The sequence below is a fragment of the Chlorocebus sabaeus genome, chromosome 26 (assembly GCF_047675955.1).
Source record: "Chlorocebus sabaeus isolate Y175 chromosome 26, mChlSab1.0.hap1, whole genome shotgun sequence".
Lineage (NCBI taxonomy): Eukaryota > Metazoa > Chordata > Mammalia > Primates > Cercopithecidae > Chlorocebus > Chlorocebus sabaeus.
In genome coordinates, this window is record NC_132929.1 from 18,504,960 (window position 1) to 18,527,016 (window position 22,057).

Genomic DNA, 22,057 nt, shown 5'->3' on the forward strand with positions numbered 1-22,057 from the left:
AGTAGTCTCTAATGGGCCTTTGAATTTCTGCAGTGTCAGTTGTAATGCTTCCTTTTTCATCTCTGATTTTATTTATGTGGGTCTTTTTTTCTTAGTCTGTCTAAAGGCTTATCAATTTTATCTTTTCAAAATACCAGCTTTTCAATTTATTGATCTTTTGTATTGCTTTTTTCATTTCAATTTCATTTATTTCTAATTTTTTTCTTCTGCTAATTTTGTGTTTGATTCGCTCTTGCTTTTCTAGTTCTTTTTCTTATTAAAAAAATAGAAATGAATTCTTGCTATATTGCAAGAGTTTATAGAGCTTGAGTCCAGGCTAGTCTTGAACTCCTGGGCTCAAGTGATCTTCTTGCCTTGGCCTTCCAAAGTGCTGGGATTACAGACATGGACCACCATGCCTGGCCACTTTTCTAGTTTTTAAGATGCATTGTTAGGTTATTTGAAGTTTTTCTACTTTTTTGATATAGATGCTTATTGCTGTAAATTTTTGTCTTTGTAGTACTTTCGCTGTATCCCATTTGTTTTGGTATGTTGTGTTTCAAGAAATTTAGGCCAGGCATGGTGGCTTAAGACTGTAATCCTAGTACTTTGTGATGCCAAGGCGGGCAGACTACCTGAGCTCAGGAGTTAAAGACCAGCCTGTGAAACATGGTGAAACCCTGTCTCTACTAAAATACGGAAAGTTAGCCAGGCGTAGTGGTGTGCACTGGTAGTCTCAGCTACTTGGGATACCGGGGCATGAGAATTGCTTGAACCCGGGAGGTGGAGGTTGCAGTGAGCTGAGATCACACCATTGTACTCTAGCCTGAGTACAGAGTGAGATTCTGTCTCCAAAAAAAATTAAAAAAAGAAATTTGAAAATTTTCTTCTTATTTTGTTCAGTGACCTACTGGTCATTCAGGAGCACATTGTTTAATTTCCATGTGTGTGTATAGTTTCCAAAATTCCTCTTGTTATTATTTCTAATTTTATTCCATTGTCATCATAGAAGATACTTGATATGATTTCAGCTTTTTTGAATTGTTTTATTATTTATTTTTTCCTTAACCCACCTTTCAGGAAGATTTTTTTTTTAAATTCTTTAAAACATGTGTTGTGGCCTAACATATGGTCTATTCTTGAGAGTGATCCATGTGCTGAGGAGAAGAATGTGTATTCTGCAGCCATTGGATGAAATGTTCTGTAAATATCTATTAGGTCCATTTGGTTTACAGTGCAGATTAAGTCCAACATTTCTTTGTTGATTTTCTGTCTGAATGATCTATCCAATGCTGAAAGTGGGGTGTTGAAGTCTCCAGCTATTACTGTGTTGAGGCCTCTCTTTCTCTCTTTAGCTTTAATAATATTTGCTTTATTTATCTGGGTGATCCAGTGTTGGGTGCATATATATTTACAATTGTTACATCCTTTTGCTAAATTGACCCCTTTCTGATTATATAATGACCTTTGTCTCTTTTAAGTTTTTGTCTTGAAATCTATTTTGTCTGATATACATGTAGCTAATTCTGCTCTTTTTTGGTTTCCATTTGCACGGAATATCTTTTTCTCTCCCTTTGTTTTCAGTGTATATGTGTATTCACTGGTGAAGTGTGTTTCCTGTAGGCAATAGATTGTTGGGTCCTGTTTTTTAAATCCATTTAGCTCTGTCTTTTGATTGGAGAGTTTAGTGCCTTTACATTCAACGTTATTATTGATGAGTAAGGACTTCTGCCATTTTGTTATTTCTTTTCTGGTGGTTTTGTGGTCTTTTCTTCCCTCCTCCTTTTCTTCCTGTCTTCCTGTTTTGTGAAGGTGGTTTTCTTTGGTGGCATGTTTTAATTTCTTTTTATTTTTTGTGTATCTTTTGTAGGTTTTTTGGTTTGAGATTACCATGAGGCTTGCAAATAACCCATTTGTTTAAACTGATGACAGCTTAACACTGATTATTAAAACAAACTAACAAAGGGAAAAATAATAAAAATGCCCTTAATCCTAGCTACTCAAGAGGCTGAGGTGAGATGATCCCTTGAGCCCAGGTGTTCGAAGCTGCAGTAAGCTATGATTGTGCCACTGCACTTCAGCCTAGCTGACAGGATAAGACCATGTCTCTTAAGAAAAAAATGAATAAATAAATAAAGGGCCAGGCACAGTGGCTCACACCTGTAATCCCTGCACTTTGGGAGGCTGAAGCACGTGGATCACTTGAGCCCAGGAGTTCAAGACCAGCCTGGGCAACATGGGGAGACCTGTCTCTACAAAAATACAAAAAAATTAGCTGGACGTGGTGGTGCACACCTGCAGTTCCAGCTTCTCAGGAGACCAAGGTAGGGAGATCGTTTGAGCCCAAGAGGTCAAGGCTGTTCTAAATCAAGATTGTGCCACTGCACTCCAGCCTGGGGTACAGAGCAAGACCCTGTCTCAAAAAAAGAAAGAAAGAAAGAAAAAAAAGCAGGGAGTGTAGTCTTGAGTTAGCAGCTCCTATCTTTGTCCCTAATTAAGTGTATTACTTTGTTTAATATTCACAACAAACCTGTATTACAGATACAAAAATAAACATTTTATACCTAAAGAAACTGAAGTTTACAGAGTTTAAGTAACTTGCCCAAGATCACATAGCTTTGAAGTGTAAGAACACACTACACCTTGGAATCATATCAGAGGAGTCACAGAATTGAGGGGAAAGTTGAAAAATGGGCAGGAAGACATGGGATACTAAGCAGCAGGGACCCCAGGCGGAACCATATCGCAGAATTGTCTGATTTGAGCACCACACTTGGCACTTCTACCACTGCATGCCCAGCAGGCAGTGCTATTGGATCCTTGATGCCATTATGGACAATTTATTAACTATTTTTTATTTTTATGTCTTTCTTTCAAAATTCAAATGATTTTCTATTTGTCAAGTGACATGTAGTTGTCCGGCCCCATTTCTTTCTTTCTTTTTTTTTTTGAAATGGAGTCTCTCTCTCCCAGGCTGGAGTGCAGTGGCGCGATCTCAGCTCGTTACACTTCCACTTCCTGGGTTCAAGTGATTCTCCTACCTCGACTTCCCAAGTAACTGGGATTATAGGTGCCTGCCACCATGCCTGGGTAATTTTTTGTATTTTTAGTAGAGACAGGGTTTCGCCATGTTGGCCAGGCTAGTCTCGAACTCCTGACCTCAGGTGATCCACCCACGTCATCCTCCCAAAGTGCTGGAATTACAGGCATGAGCCACTGCATCCAGCCCTGTCTGGCCTCATTGCATGTGCTAGTGTTGTCCTAGGTGGAGAGGAATATCTGGCCTGTTTGGCTTCTATAGTAGAGCATTGAGCTGTGCTTCCCACCGAGACTGACACAACCAAAGGTTCAAAGAAGAGTATTTTGATGCTGGGCAACAATACAAAGGGTAAATGTCCACCGTACCAGCTATGGGTATGCAGATGCCCACATAGCATTCTGCTGAAGACTGGCTGAACTAGGAAGCTGTGCCTTCCCCTTAAAGCTGGCTGTTTTTTCCTGAGACCAGAGTCTGCCGAACAGAGCTCAGTAGGACTTCCAAGCAGTATTCCAAGTATAGGAGTTTTCACATGAGGACCTCTGCCTGTTTCTGATTCACTGAAGCCAGGGGTAAATGACCAGCAGAACCAGCCAGCTCTTACGGTCAATCTGAGGAGGGAGTGTATAGAAAATAAATGCACATGGAAAACACCTCCCTAACTTCTGGTCTTACTGATCTTCAGTGTGGTATCCTAAGACCCTGAATTTCTTTGTTATTGGTCAATATTTCACTGCAGCTTTACCTGATTAACCATATTAAACTTTTTCTTACGAGAGATACAGAATTATTTTGCTTGCATATCTTTGCTCTTCTACAATCTCTTTGCCTTAAGTTTAGAGACCATATTACTTTTGTATCTTCAGAGTCTAGTATTGTGTCTAGATACAGTAGGCACTTAAAGAATTTGATGGGCTGAATGAATGAATTTTCCTTAGCTATCTTTTTATGAAGCTAAATTGATTCTTATGAAATGGTAGTGAATTGATAGTCATGGATGTTTGAAATATTTTATATATTTTTTTAGATTAGAAAATAATTCTAAATCTGCTATGAGAAGGACCACAGTGATATTTCCTCTGCTTTTGTTGTTACAGGTTTTCCAGGATTTAGGGATGGAAGTACTCTCTGGAGTTGCCAAAGGCTATAACATATGCCTTTTTGCTTATGGACAGACAGGCTCTGGGAAGACATATACCATGCTGGGGACCCCAGTGAGTATTACAATGAGATATAGTCCTAATGCCACAGCAAGCCTGAACCTTGCATTGTCCTTACTACTGTGAGATAAGAGTATGATTTCTGTAGTCAGTCAACTTTAAAGAAGATTGAATGAGCCTTCTTCTGTTTTAAGAATGAGTTTTTCAGCTGGGCGCGTTGGCTCATGCCTGTAATCCCAGCACTTTGGGAGGCCAAGGCGGGCGAATCACCTGAGGTTGGGAGTTCGAGACCAGCCTGACCAACATGGAGAAACCCTGTCTCTATTAAAAAATACAAAAAAATTAGCTTGGCGTGGTGGCACATGCCTGTAATCCCAGCTGCTCGGGAGGCTGAGGCAGGAGAATCACGGATCACTTGAACCGGGGAGGCAGAGGTTGTGGTGAGCTGAGATCGTGCCATTGCACTCCAGCCTGGGCAACAAGAGTGAAACTCTGTCTCAAAAAAAAAAAAAAAAAAAAGTTTTTCAGCATTTAATTGGAAGGTAAACTTTGAATAATTAACCCCTTTTTATTAAACCCTGAAGAGCCTTAGAATTTTACAGCTCCCTTCAACAAAGCAGTTCTCGTCAGTCCTACTGAATTTCTTGTTATCTCCAGGTTCGTTATTTGAAGCTGTTTTGCACCTTTGTTGTGGACAAGACCTGGACTAAATCTTAAGTGCAGGCTAGAGCTGTGCAGAGATTTGATTATTGTGGCCAAGCTCCAAGCCTACATGTATTAGATCTGTGTGTTAGAAGAAAGCAGGAGAACTAGTTCCTGAGCCGGGGGCTTTCAAAAGTATATAGGATTTAATGAGAGCCTTCCTTTATCACAGAAAATCAGGAGGGCAGAGTTCCTTAAGAATACCTTTTTGTTTTGGGTTTAGAAGTATCCTGGTCGGGGTGCCAGGCGCAGTGGTTCACACCTATAATCTCAACACTTTGGGGTGGCTGAGGCAGAAAGATCTCTTAAGCCCAGGAATTTGAGAACAGTCTGGGCAACATAGGGAGACCCCATCTCTATAAAAAATACAAAAATTAGCCGGGTGTAGGGCCACATGCCTGTGGTCCCAGCTACTTAGGAGGCTGAGGTGGGAGGATGGCTTCAGCCTGGGAGGTTGAGATTGCAGTGATCAGCCATGATCTTACCACTGTACTCCAGCCTGGACAACAGAGTGAGAGACCCTGTCTCGGCTGGGTGTGGTGGCTCATTCCTGTAATCCCAGCACTTTGGGAGGCTGAGGCAGGTGGATCATGAGGTCAGGAGTTCAAGGCCAGCCTGGCCAATATGGTGAAACCAAGTTTCTACTAAAAATACAAAAATTAGCTAGACGTGGTGGCACGCACCTATAATCCCAGCTATCTGGGAGGCTGAGGCATGAGAATCACTTGAACCCAGGAGGCTGAGGTTGCAGTATGCTGAGATTATACCATTGCACTCCAGCCTGGGCAATGGGGTGAGACTTCGTCTCAAAAAAAAAAATAAATAAATAAAAAGAGACCCTGTCTCTAAAAGTATATATATCCTGTTAGGTGGGTAACAAAATAAACACTACACAGGAACATTCTGTAGAACATGATTCCTCTTAGATGATTATCCCTGATGCCTGGGGCCTAGCTCATTGCTCACTTTGTCCTGTGGTTAGTGTAATTTCACAGTATTTGACGTTAAAAGAATTGGGGCTGGGTACGTTGGCTCACACCTGTAATCCCAGTTCTTTGGGAGGTTGAGGCAGGTGGATCAGCTGAGCTCAGGAGTTCAAGACCAGCCTGACCAACATGGTGAAACCCCGTCTCTACTAAGAATACAAAAATTAGCCAGGTGTGATGGCAGGCGCCTGTACTCCCAGCTACTCGGGAAGCTGAGGCAGAAGAATTGCTTGAACTTGGGAGATGGAGGTTGAAGTGAGCTGAGATCGTGCCATTGCACTCCAGCCTGGGCGACAAGAGTGAAACTCTATTTCAAAAAAATAATAATTAAAAAAAAAGAAGAAATTGGCCGCTAAACCAAAAGTATAAAGCCCTTAACCGGGTACAAGTTAGCACTGGATACAAGATGAGAAAAGAAACTACCTCTTTCTAAACGTGTTTTTTTTTTGTTGTTGTTGTTTTGTTGTTGTTGTTTTGTTTTTGAGATGGGATCTCACTCTGTTACCCAGGTTGGAGTGCAGTGGTGCAATCTCAGCTCACTGCAGCCTCTGCATCCTGGGTTCAAGTGATCCTCCCACCTTAGTCTCCTGAGTAGCTGAGACTATAGGCACACGCCACCATGCCAGGCTAATTTTTTTTGTATTAGCCAGAGACAGGGTCTCTGCAGGTTGCCCAGGCTTGTGTCTAACTCCTGAGCTCAAGTGATCCACCCACCTCAGCCTCCCAAAGTGCTGGGATTACAGGGGTGAGCCACCACACCTGGTCTAAATGTGTATTTTGAATACTCATATACTCCAATCCCCAGGTGTAGGGAGTCTAGGAGGAACATTGGTAAAGTGTTTTTATCCAAGAATAATGTAACCTTCATTGCATAAAAGCAGGTGTCTGGGTGTGCTGGCTTCTCTTTTCCTCCTCCTCCTCCTCCTCCTCCTCCTCCTCCTCCTCCTCCTTCCTCCTCCTCCTCCTTCCTCCTCCTTCCTCCTTTTTTTTTTTAAATCAGAGTCTCACTCTGTCGCGCAGGCTGGAGTGCAGTAGCATCATCTCAGCTCACTGGTAGCTCCACCTCCTGGGTTCATGCCATTCTCCTGCCTCAGCCTCCCGAGTAGCTGGGACTACAGGTGCCCGCCACCACGCCCGGCTAATTTTTTAAATATTTTTAGTAGAGACGGGGTTTCACGTGTTAGCCAGGATGGTCTCAATCTCCTGACCTCGTGATCCGCCTGCCTCGGCCTCTCAAAGTGCTGGGATTACAGACGTGAGCCACCACGCCCGGCCTCCCCTTTTCCTTCTTATGGTGATACATATGCCTCTCATCTGGTACATTTCTTCAATGAGTGTCTCTCGGAGCACTGGAACATAAAAGTCTTCTATATTCTCCAGTGAAACTGCCTGAAGTGAAGAGGCTAGCACAAGGAGTCCAGGCACCCATCCCCCATGCTGAGGATGGTTCCTGGGTATTCAGTGGGGGAGAGCATCATCTTGAGTAAACAATAATGCTTTCCTTTCTTCTGTTCTCCAGGCCTCTGTTGGGCTGACACCACGGATATGTGAGGTATACACTATCTTTTGGCTGAATCCTCTCAAAGTAGGTCTCTGTACCGTTCCTACAATGAAACCCCAACCCTCTGGTTTGTGCAGGGTCTCTTCATCAGGGAGAAAGACTGTGCCTCACTGCCTTCCTCCTGTAGGATAAAAGTAAGGTAAGAACCTACCAAGCTCTGGGACCTACAGTAGTTCTCCTTCCCCTCCAAATTCTGCCATGTTCAGCTGTCCTCTCTTTGCTTCCAGAGTCACCACAGGGATGGAGAAAAGCCACAGAAGAAATATCTTGCAGTACAAGAGCTGAGAAACATACTTAGGCCCTTGGTTGTAGAAAACTTAATTTCCTACCCATAGACTTAACAAGCAGGTCTTTCCTTCTGTGGCCCAGCTGACCCTGGCTGTCAAGTAGCCCTTGAGATGCCTTCACAGAACAATAGAGCTCAAAGCTCAAGGGTCATGTTTGAAACTCACTCAAGAAACAACCTCTGTAGCTGGGTGTGGTGAATCTGGGAGGCGGAGGTTGCAGTGAGCCGAGATTGTTCCATTGCACTCCAGCCTGTGAGATAGAGTGAGACTCTATCTCAAAAATAAAAATACAATTAAAAAAAACACTTTTGTATATGTATGGAAAGAGACTCAAGGGGGAACCTTGGCTTGATCAGTGCCTTAAAATGTCAGAGGTGGAGCTGGAACAGGAACTAAGACCTCCTGATTTTTAGCTCAGTGTTGTTTCTACTTTTTTTCAAAATGTAATTATGTTGTTGCCTTCTACTTCTCTCTAGTTTTCTAGAAATCTATAATGAACGGGTGCGGGATCTGTTGAAGCAATCTGGTCAAAAAAAGCCCTATACCCTGCGGGTCAGGGAGCATCCAGAGATGGGGCCCTATGTACAAGGTGAGCTACTGTGGTCCTGGAGATCCAAAACCAAACTGAAGCCTGGGAAGCTCTCCTAATATTCACTAATTCATTGAACATATGTGTAATGAACATTTATTGTGTGCCAACTACTGTACTAGACACTGAATATGTATTGATAAATAGAAGACATGGTCCTGCCCTCAGGCAAGCTTACAATCTAGTGGGTGTGAGTCAGGAAACAAACAATTACAAGTAGTGATAAAGGCTAATAAATAAATAGATGTCAGTGGCAAAGAACATTGGAAAGTGTTGGTGACCCACCTTTATGGGGTGATCAGGAAGAGCTTCTCTGAGGAGGAAACATTTAAGCTGAGACCTGAAAGGAGTATAGTCCTGTGAAGAATGATGTAACAAGGTGAGAAGTGTTTCAGGAAGAGGGAGTGGAATGGACTAGAGCCCTGGGAGAAGGCTTGGTGTTTTCAAGGGGCCAGTGTGGCTAAAGCATGGTGAATGAGAGGGAAAACTGTAGGGAATGTGGTGGGATCTTCAGGCGCCCGATATGGCAGAGCCTCTACTGGTTCCCTGGTAAACCAGTCCCCTTTCTCTTCCATTGGTGGTGGTAGTCAGTAGGTAGGAGAGATAGGGCGAAGTCAGACATCAGACATGGAGTAGGATTTGATGTGTTTCCTAACCAAGTACTGATGTTTGGTGCTTGGTACCATCTGTCTTACATCATTAAGGTAGATCCTGCTATTAAGTAGCAATAGTTGGGTTCTTTTATGGGCGAAGTTTTTACCCTTCCAGGCTACTTATACGAGTTAATATATGGCCCAGGTGCAATGGCTTATGCCTGTAATCCCAACACTTTGGGAGGCTGAGGTGGGTGAATTGCTGGAGGTCAGGAGTTCAAGACCAGCTTGGCCAACATGGTGAAACCTTATCTCTACTAAAAGTACAAAAGATTAGCTGGGTGTGGTGGTGCATACCTGTAATCCCAGCTACTCAGGAGGCTGAGGCAGGAGAATTGCTTAAACCCGGGAGGCAGAGGTTGCGATGAGTCGAGATTGCGCAACTGCACTCCAGCCTGTGTGACAGAGCGAGACTCCATCTCAAAACAAAACAAAGTAATATATACATTTTATGTTCCTATAGCAGTATGCTAGTTTATTTTTTATTTATTTTTTTAGCCACAAGGTCTTATTCTGTAGCCCAAGCTGGAATGCAGTGATGCAGTCATAGCTCCCTGCAACCTGAACTCCTGGGCTCAAGTGATCCTTCCGCCCCAGTCTCCCAGGTAGCTAGGGCTACAGGCATGCACCTAGGCAGCTAATTTTTAAATTTGCTGTAGAGATGGGATCTCACTGTGTTGTCCAGGCTGGTCTTGAACTCCTGGCCTCAAGTGATCCTCCCACCTCAGCTTCCTAAAGTGCTAGGATTATAGATGTGAGCCAGCGCGCCTGGCCGTAGTGTGCTAATTTAAATCCTGATAAGGAGCAGGACATGAACAATCAAGAGCCGCTGTTCTCTGGTCAGGGCATGGCAAATGGATGGTACAATAGGTATGCCAGTGACTGATTCTGCTACCTGTATCTTTTCCCAAATGTTCAATCATAAATGGCAGCTTAGAAACAACAACAAAAATACCATTTCCTTTGCTAGGAACCAGTTTAAGTTTGCTCTGTAAAACTCTGTGGGTATACATATCTGTGTAAAGCAATACTTTCAAGGCAGACCATGAGTCAATGCAGCGGTATCAAACTTCTTATCTTAAAAGTCTGTGTGGGCTGGGTACGGTGGCTAACGCCTATAATCCCAACACTTTGGGAGGCTTAGGCGGTCGGATCACGAGGTCAGGAGATTGAGACCATCCTGGCCAACATGGTGAAACCCTGTCTCTACTAAAAATACAAAAAATTAGCCGGGCATGGTGGCACATACCTGTAGTCCCAGCTACTCGGGAGGCTGAGGCAGGAGAATTGCTTGAACCTGAGAGGCGGAGGTTGCAGCGAGCCGAGATCACTCAGCTGCATGCACTCCAGCCTGACGACAGAGCAAGACTCCATCTCAAAAAAAAAAGTGTGTATGTATGTGTGGGAGGAGTAACCAGAGGAGAACTCAGACATAGTTCAGATATCCACATTATGCAGAAAACAGTGAAATCTGGAGAAAGTTAAAGGTTGTTCCAAAGTCACACAGCTAGAGTTGGGACAGAATTGAAACTGGGAAACTGTCACTGGACTGGAAGAGAGTAATGGAACAGAATCCTGAACATCAAGAGCCTGGAGGGAGGCCTAGGATCCTAGATTATTTGATTGGCATAGTGCCTGCAACCCAGAAAATATGATTCTTGCAAGGTCATACAGCTTGGGTCATATGTCCAACGTCAATGACAGGATCAGGACTCAAATCTCAGGGTTCATGGTGCAAAGTTCAGGACACTTTTGAATACCTTTATGGAGTGAACCCTTGAGGGGAGGGAGCTAAGAAATGCTAAATTCTAAACCAGTGAAAAATCTCTTAGATTCTGTGTCACAAGTTTCTTGAACCACTCTGGACATTCTTAAACCTTTACGAATACAGGTGGACATTTCTTAGTGAAGGAGCCATGAGCTGAAATAGTATAGAACCCGCCTTGGAAGCTAGGACCCTGAGTAGTCACACTGAACTATGTTATTCCCATCACCACCCTCTGATGAGATCTGAGTAAACTTTTTTTAAAAAATGTTTTCTTTCTATATATATATCTTATCTATCTGCCTGTCCATCTGTCTTAAGGCTCATCCATTCTGTGAATATGACTTTAAAGTGGAAAGTGGTTTCTGGCTTGAAACTAATTTTACAGAAATTTATTGAGTACCTACAAGATGCCTATAGTATTCCGGGTGCCATGGGAAATATGAAAATATAAGCCCTTAAAGAACTTGCAGTTCCAGTTCAGAATTGTGAGATGGACCTTGATAGCTACCTAAATCCAAAGAAAGGAAAGGAGTAGCCTTTCCATTAGAAAGTTTATTAATTAGATGAGAGATTAAGTTGAAATCTGAAATGCACAATGGCCTGCCCAAAGCACACGTAAGAGGCCAGAGGTTATAGGATCTAAACCGATACCTAAGTGAGACAAAGAGTACTGTATTTTCACTGTGGTCTTTATTTTAATGTAAAGGTACAGGTGCAAACCAAGAGGTAGGTAGTTGGAACTTGAGAAAAATTCTGTATTTCCTATATAGTCAACCTGTAAGTCATAGGAGTTTCCCCCCAACCCCAACCATTTAGTTCTTGTGCCTTTTTTTCCTTGCCTTTCTGCATAAACTAGGACCTCTAGTACAATAGTAAATAAAAGTGGTGACAGTCTTGTTCTCAGAGGAAAGCTTCACCATTTTACCATTAAGTAATATATTTGCAATAGTGATTATTTTTAAGAGATATTCTATATGCTTCTCGAACTGTGGTGAAGGCCCAGTTTTTTTTGTGGTGGTGTTTTGTTTTTGGATCAGAGTCTCACACTGTCACCCAGGCTAGAGTGCAGTGGCACGATTGTGACTCACTGCAGCCTCAAACTCCTGGACTCAGGCAGTCCTCCTATCTCAGCCTCCAAAGTAGCTGATACTACAGACTTGTGCCATCGTGCCAGCTAACTGTTTTTTATTTTTTCTTTTAGAGATGGGGTCTTGCTATGTTGCCCAGGCTAGAAGAACCATTTTTTTTTTTTGTTTTTTGTTTTTTAATTCCAATCTTTGGCATACTAATACGTTTATAAAATAAAATAAGGATGAATTACTAGAAAAATGAATGAAAGCGATGTCTTAATTACAAGCCCCGAATCTTCTTTACTAGATTCAACAGATATAAAATTACTTCATCAAAGTTACCCTTGTATTGTTTTGATTTTGTTTTTTACTCTGTCACCCAGGCTGGAGTGCAGTGGTAGGATCTCGGCTCACTGCAACCTCCGCCTCCTAGTTCAAGCAATTCTGCTGCCTCAGCCTCCTGAGTAGCTGGGATTATAGGCACGTACCACCATGCCTGGCTAATTTTTGTATTTTTAGTAGAGATGGGGTTTTACCTTATTGGTCAGGCTGGTCTTGAACTCCTGACCTCAGGTAATATACCCACCTTGACCTCCCAAAGTGCTGGGATTACAGGCATGAGCCTCTGCACCTGGCCCCTCATTGTTTGGTTTTGTTTTGTTTTGTTTTTTTAAACAGAGTCTCCCTCTGTCACCAGGCTGGAGTGCAGTGGCGCGATCTTGGGTCACTGCAACCTCCGCCTCCTGGGTTCAAGCGATTCTCCTGCCTCAGCCTCCTGAGTAGCTGGGACTACAGATGTGCACTACCGCACCCAGCTAACTTTTGTCTTTTTAGTAGAGGTGAGGTTTCACCATGATGGCCAAGATGGTGTCTAAAAAACTCCTGACCTCGTGATCCGCCTGCCTTGGCCTCCTCGTTTTTAGTGTATTTATTTAGAGCTATAAATTTCCCTGTAAGTGTGACTTTAGCTGTGTTGCACCAGTTTTACTGTGTAGTGTTTTCATCATTAATCAGTTTAAAAAATATATAATTTCCAATATGATTTCTTTTGACCCATGGGTTTAGAAGTGAGTTTCTTTATTTTTTAACATTCAGGGATTTTCTAGTTGTATTTTTGTTATAGGTATCTAGTTTAATAGTATTGAGTTCAAAGAACATGCTCCATATAATTTCATCTAAAACAACATGTATGCAGACATGCTTTGGATATATTGCAAGTTTGATTCCAGGCCACCACAATAAAGTGAGTATCACAAAACAAAAATCAAAATTAAAACACAAATGTTTTTGTTTCCCAATGTATATGAAAGTTATATTTATGCTATATTAAGTACAAAGTAGCATTATGTATTAAAAATGTACATACCTTAATTTAAAAATACTTTATTGCTAAAAAATGCTAGTGGTTACCTGAGCCTTCAGTGAGTCATAATCTCTTTGCTGGTGCAGGATTTTTCCTTAGTGATGATGGCTGCTGACTGATCAGGATACTGATTGCTGAAGGTTTGGATGGCTGTGGCAATTTCTTAAAACAACTTATGGAGTTTGTTACATAATTGACTCTTCCTTTCATGAAAAATTTTTCTGTAGTGTGAAATGCTGTTTGATAGCATTTTACTCACAGCAGAACTTATTTCAGAGTTGGAGTCAGTCCTCTCAAATCCTGACACTTCTTTATCAACTAAGTTTATGTAATATTCTGTTTCTTTTTTTTGTCATTTCAACAATATTCACAGCATCTTCACCAGAAGTAGCTTCCATCTCAAGAAACCACTTTCTCTGCTCATCCGTAGGAAGCAACCCATCCTGCGTTCACATTTGATCCTGAGATGGTGGCAATTCAGTCACATCTTCAGGCTCCTCTTCTCATTCTGCTTCTCTTGATAGTTCCACCACTCTGGAATTACTTCCTCCACCAAAATCTTTAATCCCTTAAAGTCATTCGTGAGGGTTGGAACCAACTTCTTCCAAGCCCCTCAATGTTGATATTTTGAGCTCCTCTCATGAGTCATGAATGTCCTTAATGCCATCTGTAATGAATTATTTCCCGAAAGTTTCCAGCAGACTTTGCCCAGATCCATCAGAGGAATCACTGACAGCTATAGGTTTATGAAATGTATTTCTTAAATTATCAAAGTCGAAAGGACTCCTTGTTCCATGGGCCATAGAACAGATGTTATGTTAGCAAGCATGAAAACAACATTAGCCTTCTTGTATGTCTCCAGGAGAGCCCTTGGGTGACCAGGAACACTGTCAATGAGCAGTAATATTTTGAAAATAATCTTTTTTGTGAGCAGTAGTTCTCAACAGTGGGCTTACTGTAAGCAGATATGCTGTCATCCAGGCTTTATGGTTCCATTTATAGGGCACAGGCAGAGTAGATTTAGCATGAATCTTAAGGGCCCTAGGATTTTTTTTTTTTTTTTTTTTTTTTTTTTTTTTTTTTTTTGAGAGGGAGAGTCTTGCTCTATCACCCCAACTGGAGTGCAGTGGCGTGATCACAGCTCACTGCAGCCTCAACTTCCCAGGCTCATGTGATTCATTTTCCCACCCATGCGCTACCATAGCTGGCTAATTTTTTGTGTATTTTGTGGAGACAGGGTTTCACCATGTTGCCCAGGCTGGTCTTGAACTCGTGGGCTCAAGAGATCCACCTGCCTTGGCCTCCCAAAGTTCTGGGATTACAGCTGTGAGCCACCACGCCCAGCCTGGCCTTAGGATTTTCAGAGTGATAATGGCTTCAATTTAAAGTCACCAGCGGCCGAGCGTGGTGGCTCATGCCTGTAATGCCAGCACTTTGGGAGGTTGAGGTGGGTGGATCACCTGAGATCAGGAGTTCGAGACCAGCCTGGCCAACATGGTGAAACCCCCATATCTACTAAGAATGCCAAAATTAGCCAGACATGGTGGTGTGCACCTGTAATTCCAGCTACTTGGGAGGCTAAGGCAGGAGAATCACTTGAACCCGGGAGGCAGAGGTTGCAGTGAGCTGAGATTGTGCCACTGCACTCCAGCCTGGTCAACAAGAGTGAAACTCCATCTCAAATAATAATAATAATAATAAAATAAAATCACCAGCTACATTAGCCCCTAACAGGAGAATCAGCATGTCCTTTGAAGCTTTGAAACCAGACGTTGGCCGCTTCTTTCTAGCTCTGAAAATCCTAGATGACACCTTTTTCCAGTAGAAGCCTGATTTGTCTACATTGAAATTCTGTTGTTTAGGGTAGCTACCTTCGTTATCTTAGCTTTAGCTGTATCTTTTGGATAACTCGTTACAGCTTCTCCGTCAGCACTTGCTTCACTTTGCACTTTCATGTTACTGAGAAGCTTATTTCCTTAAACCTCTTGAACCAACCTCTGCCAGCTCCAACTTTTCTTCTGCAGCTTCCTCACTTCTCTCAGCCTTTATAGCATTGAAGGGAATCAGGGCTTTGCTCTGGATTAGTCTCTGGCTTAGGAGAATGTTGTGATGGTTTGATCTTCTAACCATACTGTAAAAACTTTCTTCATATCATCAAGAAGACTGTTTTGTTTTCTTATCATTCATGTATTCAAGGAGTAGCACTTTTAATTTCCTTCAAGAACTTTTCCTTTGCATTCACAGCCTGACCAACTGTTGGGCACAAGAGGCCTAGCTTTCAGCCTTTCTTGGCTTTCAACGTGCCTTCCTTGCTAAACTTTAGCGTTTCTAGCTTTTGATTTAAAATGAGAGACTCTTTCTTTCACTTGGACGCTTAAAGGCCATTGTAGGGTTATTAATTGGCCTAATTTCAATATTGTTGTGTCTCAGGGAATAGGGAGGCCTGAGTAGAGCGAGAAAGGTAGGGGAAAGGTTGGTTGGTGGAGCAATCAGAACATATACATTTATCAATTAAGTTCGCTTTTCTATACGGGCAAGGTTCTTGGTGTACCAACATAATTATAATAGTAACATCAAAGATTACTGATCACAGATCATCATAACCGATATAATAATAGGAATATAATAATGAAAAAATTTGAAATATATATAGCACGGTTTGATTTGTAGCCTAGCACATTGGCCAGTTTTTGTAAATTTTCCATGTGTGCTTGAAGAGCGTGTATATTACACAATTGTTGGGCATGGTGTTTATATATTACTATTTATCAGGTTTGATACTTGTTCAAATCTTCTGTGCCCCTATTGATTCTGTTTTTCCACTTGTTTTAACAGATACTAAGAAAGGCAAGTTAAACTTTCCTGCTGAGTATGGATGCCTTTTTCTCCTTTTAATTCTGCCAATTTTTGTTTTATGTATTTTGAGGCTTTATTATTACATGCATACAAAATTAGAATTGTTAAAACTTCCTGGTTCATTGAACCCTTTTTTCATTGTGAAGGTTTTTTATCTCTAGTAATGCTTTTGCTTTAAAGTCTACTTTGTCAGGCATTAACTAAGCTAGCTTTCTTTGGGTTAGTGTCTGTATTTTTATCTTCTTTTCTATTTTTACTTTCAGTTTTCTTTATATATTTCAGATGTGTTTTTTATTTTAAAAATTTTTCCTTTTGCTTTGTTTTACCTTTGTTTCATCACAATTTTGGTCTTTTAATTTGATATTGTGGTCTGCTTATATTTAATGTAGTCACTAATTTTATTTGGGTTTAAATCTGTTATTTTGTGTTTTCTCTTTACCTTTCCTGTTTTATGTTCCTTTTTCTTTACTTTGTCTTTTGGTTTGATAGCTTTAAAAAATCACTCCATATTTCTTCTCCACTAGCTTATTATTTACACATTGTCTTACTATTTTGGCGGTCACTCCAGAGATTACAACATAGACCACTGACTTATCAAAGTCTAATGTTTACTGATTGTTCTGCTTCTTCCCAGACAATAAACCTTATAAGACTTGAACTCAGTTTGTCCTTTCTTAAATGCCATTTTTATGGCTCTTAATTTTTAAAGAATATCCTACCTTTTATCTCCGAGTTCCTTCTACTTCAAGAATAATCTCATTTTCCCTCTAGTGTAGATCTGCTATTGACAGGTTCTATTTTGGCTTGTTTGTTTGTTTGTTTGAGATGGAGTCTTGCTCTGTCACCCAGGTTGGAGTGCAGTGGTGCGATCTCGGCTCACTGCAACCTCCACCTCCTGGGTTCAAGCAATTCTGCTGCATCAGCTTCCCGAGTAGCTGGGATTACAGGCACCTGCTACCACGCCCGGCTAATTTTTGTACTTTTAGTAGAGACAGGGTTTCACCATGTTGGCCAGGCTGATCTTGAACTCCTGACCTAAAGTAATCCACCAGCCTCGGCCTCCCAAAGTGCTGGGATTACAGGCATGAGCCACAATGCCTGGACTGCTTTTCTTTTTCTTGAAGGTAAAGTTCACTGAGTATAGAATTTTTAATTAATGGTTATTTTCTTTTAGTCGTTAAACATTATACCATTGTCTTCTGTTTTCCACTGTTTTTGCTGAGAAGTCTTCTCTTAGTCTAATTTTTTCGATATTTTTCCTTTAGTCTTTGAACAGTTTATTATGATCTACTTAGGGTTAGATGCGGGATTTTAAAAAATCATGCTGGAGTTTTTGAATCTGTGCTTTTGTATCTTTGTATCAGTTTTGGAAAGTTCTTAACCATTACCTTTCCTTTTCCCCCCTACCTTCCCTCCACTACCATTATCGCTTATAATATTCCTTCTACCCCATTCTTCTTTTGGGACTCTAATTACAAGTATGTTAGGCCTATTCTCTATATACTCTGTGAGTCTTACCGTTTCTTCTATATTTAATTAATTAATTAATTAATTAGACATGGAGTCTTGCTAATGTTGCCCAGACTGGTTTTGGACTCCTGGGCTCGAGGGACCCTGCTGCCTCAGCCTCTCAAGTAGCTGAGATTATAGGTGTGTGCTACCACACCTAGCCTCCAATTTTTTTTTTTTTTGAGATGGAGTCTTGCTCTGTCACCTAGGTTGGAGTGCAATGGCGCAATCTCGTCTCAATGCAACCTCCACCTCCCGGGTTCAAGTGATTCACCTACCTCAGTCTCCCAAGTAGCTGGGATTACAGTCACGTGCCACCACCCCCAGCTGATTTTTGTATTTTCATTAGAGATGGGGTTTCACCATGTTGGTCAGGCTGGTCTTGAACTCCTGACCTTGTGATCTGCCCGCCTCAGCCTCCCAAAGTATTGGGATTACAGACGTGAGCCACTGCACCCGGCTGCCTCCATATTTTTAATCTTTTGTCCCTCTGTGCTAAATTTTGAGTATGTTTCTGATCTGTCTTCTTGCTCACTCATTCTTTCTTCAGCTATGTCTAACTTGCTATTAAACTTTATATTGAGTTTTTATTTTCACTTACAGTATTATTTCTCAGATATCCATTTTATTATTTCATTATAGTTTCCAAGTTTACAATCTTCTTTCAGCTCCTTGAAAATAGTAAGCAGAGTTACTTTTTTTTTGGAAACGAAGTTTTGCTCTTATTGTCCAGACTGGAGTGCAATGGTGAAATCTCGGCTCACTGCAGCCTCTGCCTCCTGGGTCCAAGTGATTCTCCTGCCCCAGGCTCCTGAGTAGCTTGGACTATAGGCTCCTGCCACCACATCCAGCTAATTTTTTTGTTTTTTTGGTAGAGGTAGGGTTTCACCATCTTGGCCAGGCTGGTCTTGGAACTCCTAACCTCATGATCTACCTGCCTCTGGCTCCCAAAGTGCTGGGGTTACAGGCATGAGCCACCGAGCCTGCCCCCCGACCCCCACACTTTTTTTATTTTGAGACAGAATTTCGCTCTTGTTACCCACGCTAGAGTGCAATGGCGCGATCTCCACTCTCCACAACCTCCGCCTCCCAGGTTCAAGGGATTCTCCTGCCTCAGCCTCCCAAGTAGCTGGGATTACAGGCCTGTGCCACCACGCCCAGCTAATTTTGCATTTTTAGCAGAGACAGTGTTTCTCCATGTTCTCCAGGCTGGTCTCAAACCCCTGACCTCAGGTCTGCCCGCCTCAGCCTCCCAAAGTGCTAGGATCACAGGCATGAGTCACAGCACCCAGCCTTCAGAGTTACTTTTAAATTGACCTGGTAGCCTCGGTATCTGGGTCTTGCTTGGATTGCTTTCTATTGACTATTATTTTTGTTGGTTTCATTTATGTTACTTTGTTATTTTCGGTGTAATTGTATTTAGCAGTAAGCCCATGAAGTTACTTTGTTTTTGAATCTCTAATACAGAGATTCTCTAGAACAGTTGGGAAGGCCTTTGGGACTTGGTTAGTAACCAGCCATGAAGATTTACTTTCATACCTGTAGGCTCCTCTTCACCTATCTAAAGCCTCCCCATTCTATAGTGGCTAAATTTAAGTCTCACTTCTTCTATAGAGCCTGCCCTGACAATGCCTCTGATCTCCTCGTGTATCATCTTTCCAACTTCTGTGGCACTTGGCCATATTGTCTTGTGTAGTGTAACTTACCATGATTGTAAACTGTGGGAGGACAGAGACAAGTGTACTGTGTATTTTGTATGCCAAACTGAGTCTGCCACCTTGTGGGGAAAACAACACTGGCCTACCTCAGGGACTTTGTGAGGGCCAAATGAGGTAATATATGAGAATAGTTCTTATAACCTATATAGCAGAATTGTAAGGAATTATAGTTGTTGTTAGCATATGGTCTGTATGAATTATAGACCATAATCTCTGTGAGAGCAGAGACCTATATTCCTAGAGCCTATCATATACCTGACAAGAGGTTTCCAATAAATATTTCTTGATTTAATTTATTATCTGAATGAATTTGGCCAGATTCCCTCATTTTTGTCTATTAAATAATATGAAATAGGAATGATAAAGTTAAAGACTTACAAGAAAAGGTTAAACTTTACCAAAAATTTCATTTAATTTCTTTTTTCTGTTTCACAAATCCGATAGGTTTATCTCAACATGTAGTTACCAATTACAAGCAAGTAATCCAACTCTTGGAGGAGGGGATTGCAAACAGGTAACAGGTTTGTTTGTTTCTATCATTCTTTGATCCTCATATTCCTATCCTGTGTTCCCATTTCCCTTTGGGGAGTGTATAATGACACTTAAAATTGTCTCTGTGTGTAGAGGTGTTCACAACCAGGAGGCTCTTCCCAGAACAGTAGTGTTCCCAGGTTAAGGGGTGGTGACTAAGATTTAGTCTCTTCTCACTAGTAATGAAGCTGGAATCTGTTCTGGACATAGTAATATTAGGCAGTAAGCCCAAGGAAGTTACTCTACTTTGTTTAGAGCTTCTAAATTTGGAAGAAAAGATTCTTACCTGCATTGTCCTCTCCTCAGGTTTGATAGATATAAGGACGAATATAGTGTAAAAGTTTCAGAAAACCATTTTTTTCTAGTTTTGCATACTTATAAGGTAGTCCCCCGAAAGACTATTTTGAATCTGCTGTGAATAACCAGGTACTGTAGATTCCCCTAAAAGCTATTGTAAATTGTAATAACATGCTGTGTTGTAAATTACTATGAAATACCTAGAATATTACTAGTAAATGTCCCTAAAAAAGGCTTTTTCCCTGGGGTAAAAAAGTCTATAGAGCCTTCTATTTATCCTGTTAATAGCAGGACCAAGTTAATTGAACATAAAGGAAGAAATTTATGTTTAACATTCTCCTGAGCTTCATGGAACTCTCCTGGAGACACTGCTTCTGGTTTTCAGGATACCCTGAGCTCCATGATTTTTCAGTGTTAAACTTGAATCATGAGACTAGCCTCTAGATTTTGGCCCTTTTCTTCAATTCTCCAGATCCTCTGAGAACAGAACACAGTGAGATACTCTTAGATAAAGGAAAACCTCTCCTGACTTTGAAGGTTAACACTGTAATGGATTTCTAAGGGAGATATGAATTCTACCTGGCTTAAGCATGATATTGATGTGATTTGAGATCTCATTTCCAAGATCTTTCTGACACTGTAGAATTAATATTTGATTAATTTGATTAAACACAGAATATTAATTCAAAACTTACCTTCTCTGTCTTTGAGGTACCTTCTCAGCAAGCTCTCTACATCCACTTGTCTTATTAAAATGGGTCTAAGAATAAAATAAAATAAAGTGCAAGAATAAAATAAAATAAAATGGCTCTATCTTGGGCATGTTCTTCCAGATTGATAACACTAGTCTTCATTTCTCTTTACACTCGAATTTTTGCTTCTATTGCTTAAAAAAAAAAAGTTTCAGTGTAGTTTAGCATGAAGCTGCACTCCGTTTTATTCTCAGATAGCACCTAGTGTGCTGCTTCTGCCCTCTTTGGACTATTCCTCTTTACGAAACTGAACTAAATATGATTCTCATCTGTGAACCTCAGCACTAACATTTCTTGTATTCCCTATAGATCCTTAAGAATCCACCATGTGTGAACAATCCTCGTCCTAACAGTTTTTCCTTATATACACAGAATCACAGCAGCCACCCATGTTCATGAGGCCAGTAGCAGATCCCACGCCATTTTCACTATCCACTACACACAGGTTGGTAACCCCTTATGTTTGGTGAGATTTCTTCCTCTCCTTGTACCTTTAAACCACTTTCTTGTCTTCCTTCCTGTTTCTGTTTGTTTGTTTTTGATACAGGGTCTCACTGTTGCCCAGACTGGAGTGCAGTGGTGTAATCTTGGCTCACCACAACCTCTGCCTCCCAGGCTCAAGCGATTCTCCTGCCTCAGCCTCATGAGTAGCTGGGATTATAGGCACGCACCACCACGCCCAGCTAATTTTTTTTGTATTTTTAGTAGAGATGGGGTTTCACCATGTTGGCCAGACTGATCTCAAACTCCTGACCTCAAATTATCCACCTGAGTCGGCCTGCCTAAGTGCTGGAATTACAGATGTGAGCCACCGCCCCCGGCCCTATTTCTTTTCCTTTTCTCCTACTCTCACATTTATAGGTCCTGTGATAGAACCTAATATTGTAAACCGGATTTACACACAATCCATTAAGTTGTATACCCAGAATGAGTAGAAGCATTTTATAAAGACTAATCAAAATATCTTCTGCTTGTATTTATTTTTAACATTTTACAACACTTTCACATCTGTGTGATCAGCATGGACATTTAAAACAAAAGGTTGAAAAGAAAATAAACATTAAAATGAAATATTAGAAGATTCACTTCCATTATGATGGAATGAGGAGGTCAAGTCATATCCCCAGAAAGCAACTATAAAGCTGGAGAAAATCCTTTCTGTGGTCTGAAAATAGATTAAAGGAATGTAACAAAGTGAGGAGCACCACACCCAAAATAAAACAATGACCAAAAACTTCC

General features: G+C 41.3%; 1 protein-coding gene across 4 annotated transcripts in view; it reads left to right on the forward strand.

Annotated features, from left to right (window-relative positions):
• STARD9 (StAR related lipid transfer domain containing 9) overlaps positions 1-22,057 on the forward strand; it is a 151,846-nt gene that overhangs the window by 59,648 nt on the left and 70,141 nt on the right. For all 4 annotated transcript variants that reach the window (XM_008016888.3, XM_008016887.3, XM_073012084.1 and 1 more), the window contains exons 4-9: positions 4,114-4,230; positions 7,384-7,416; positions 7,503-7,564; positions 8,189-8,301; positions 19,683-19,752; positions 21,191-21,263. In XM_008016888.3, the coding sequence (XP_008015079.3) occupies positions 4,114-4,230; positions 7,384-7,416; positions 7,503-7,564; positions 8,189-8,301; positions 19,683-19,752; positions 21,191-21,263 (468 nt within the window). The remainder of the gene's footprint in view (positions 1-4,113; positions 4,231-7,383; positions 7,417-7,502; positions 7,565-8,188; positions 8,302-19,682; positions 19,753-21,190; positions 21,264-22,057) is intronic.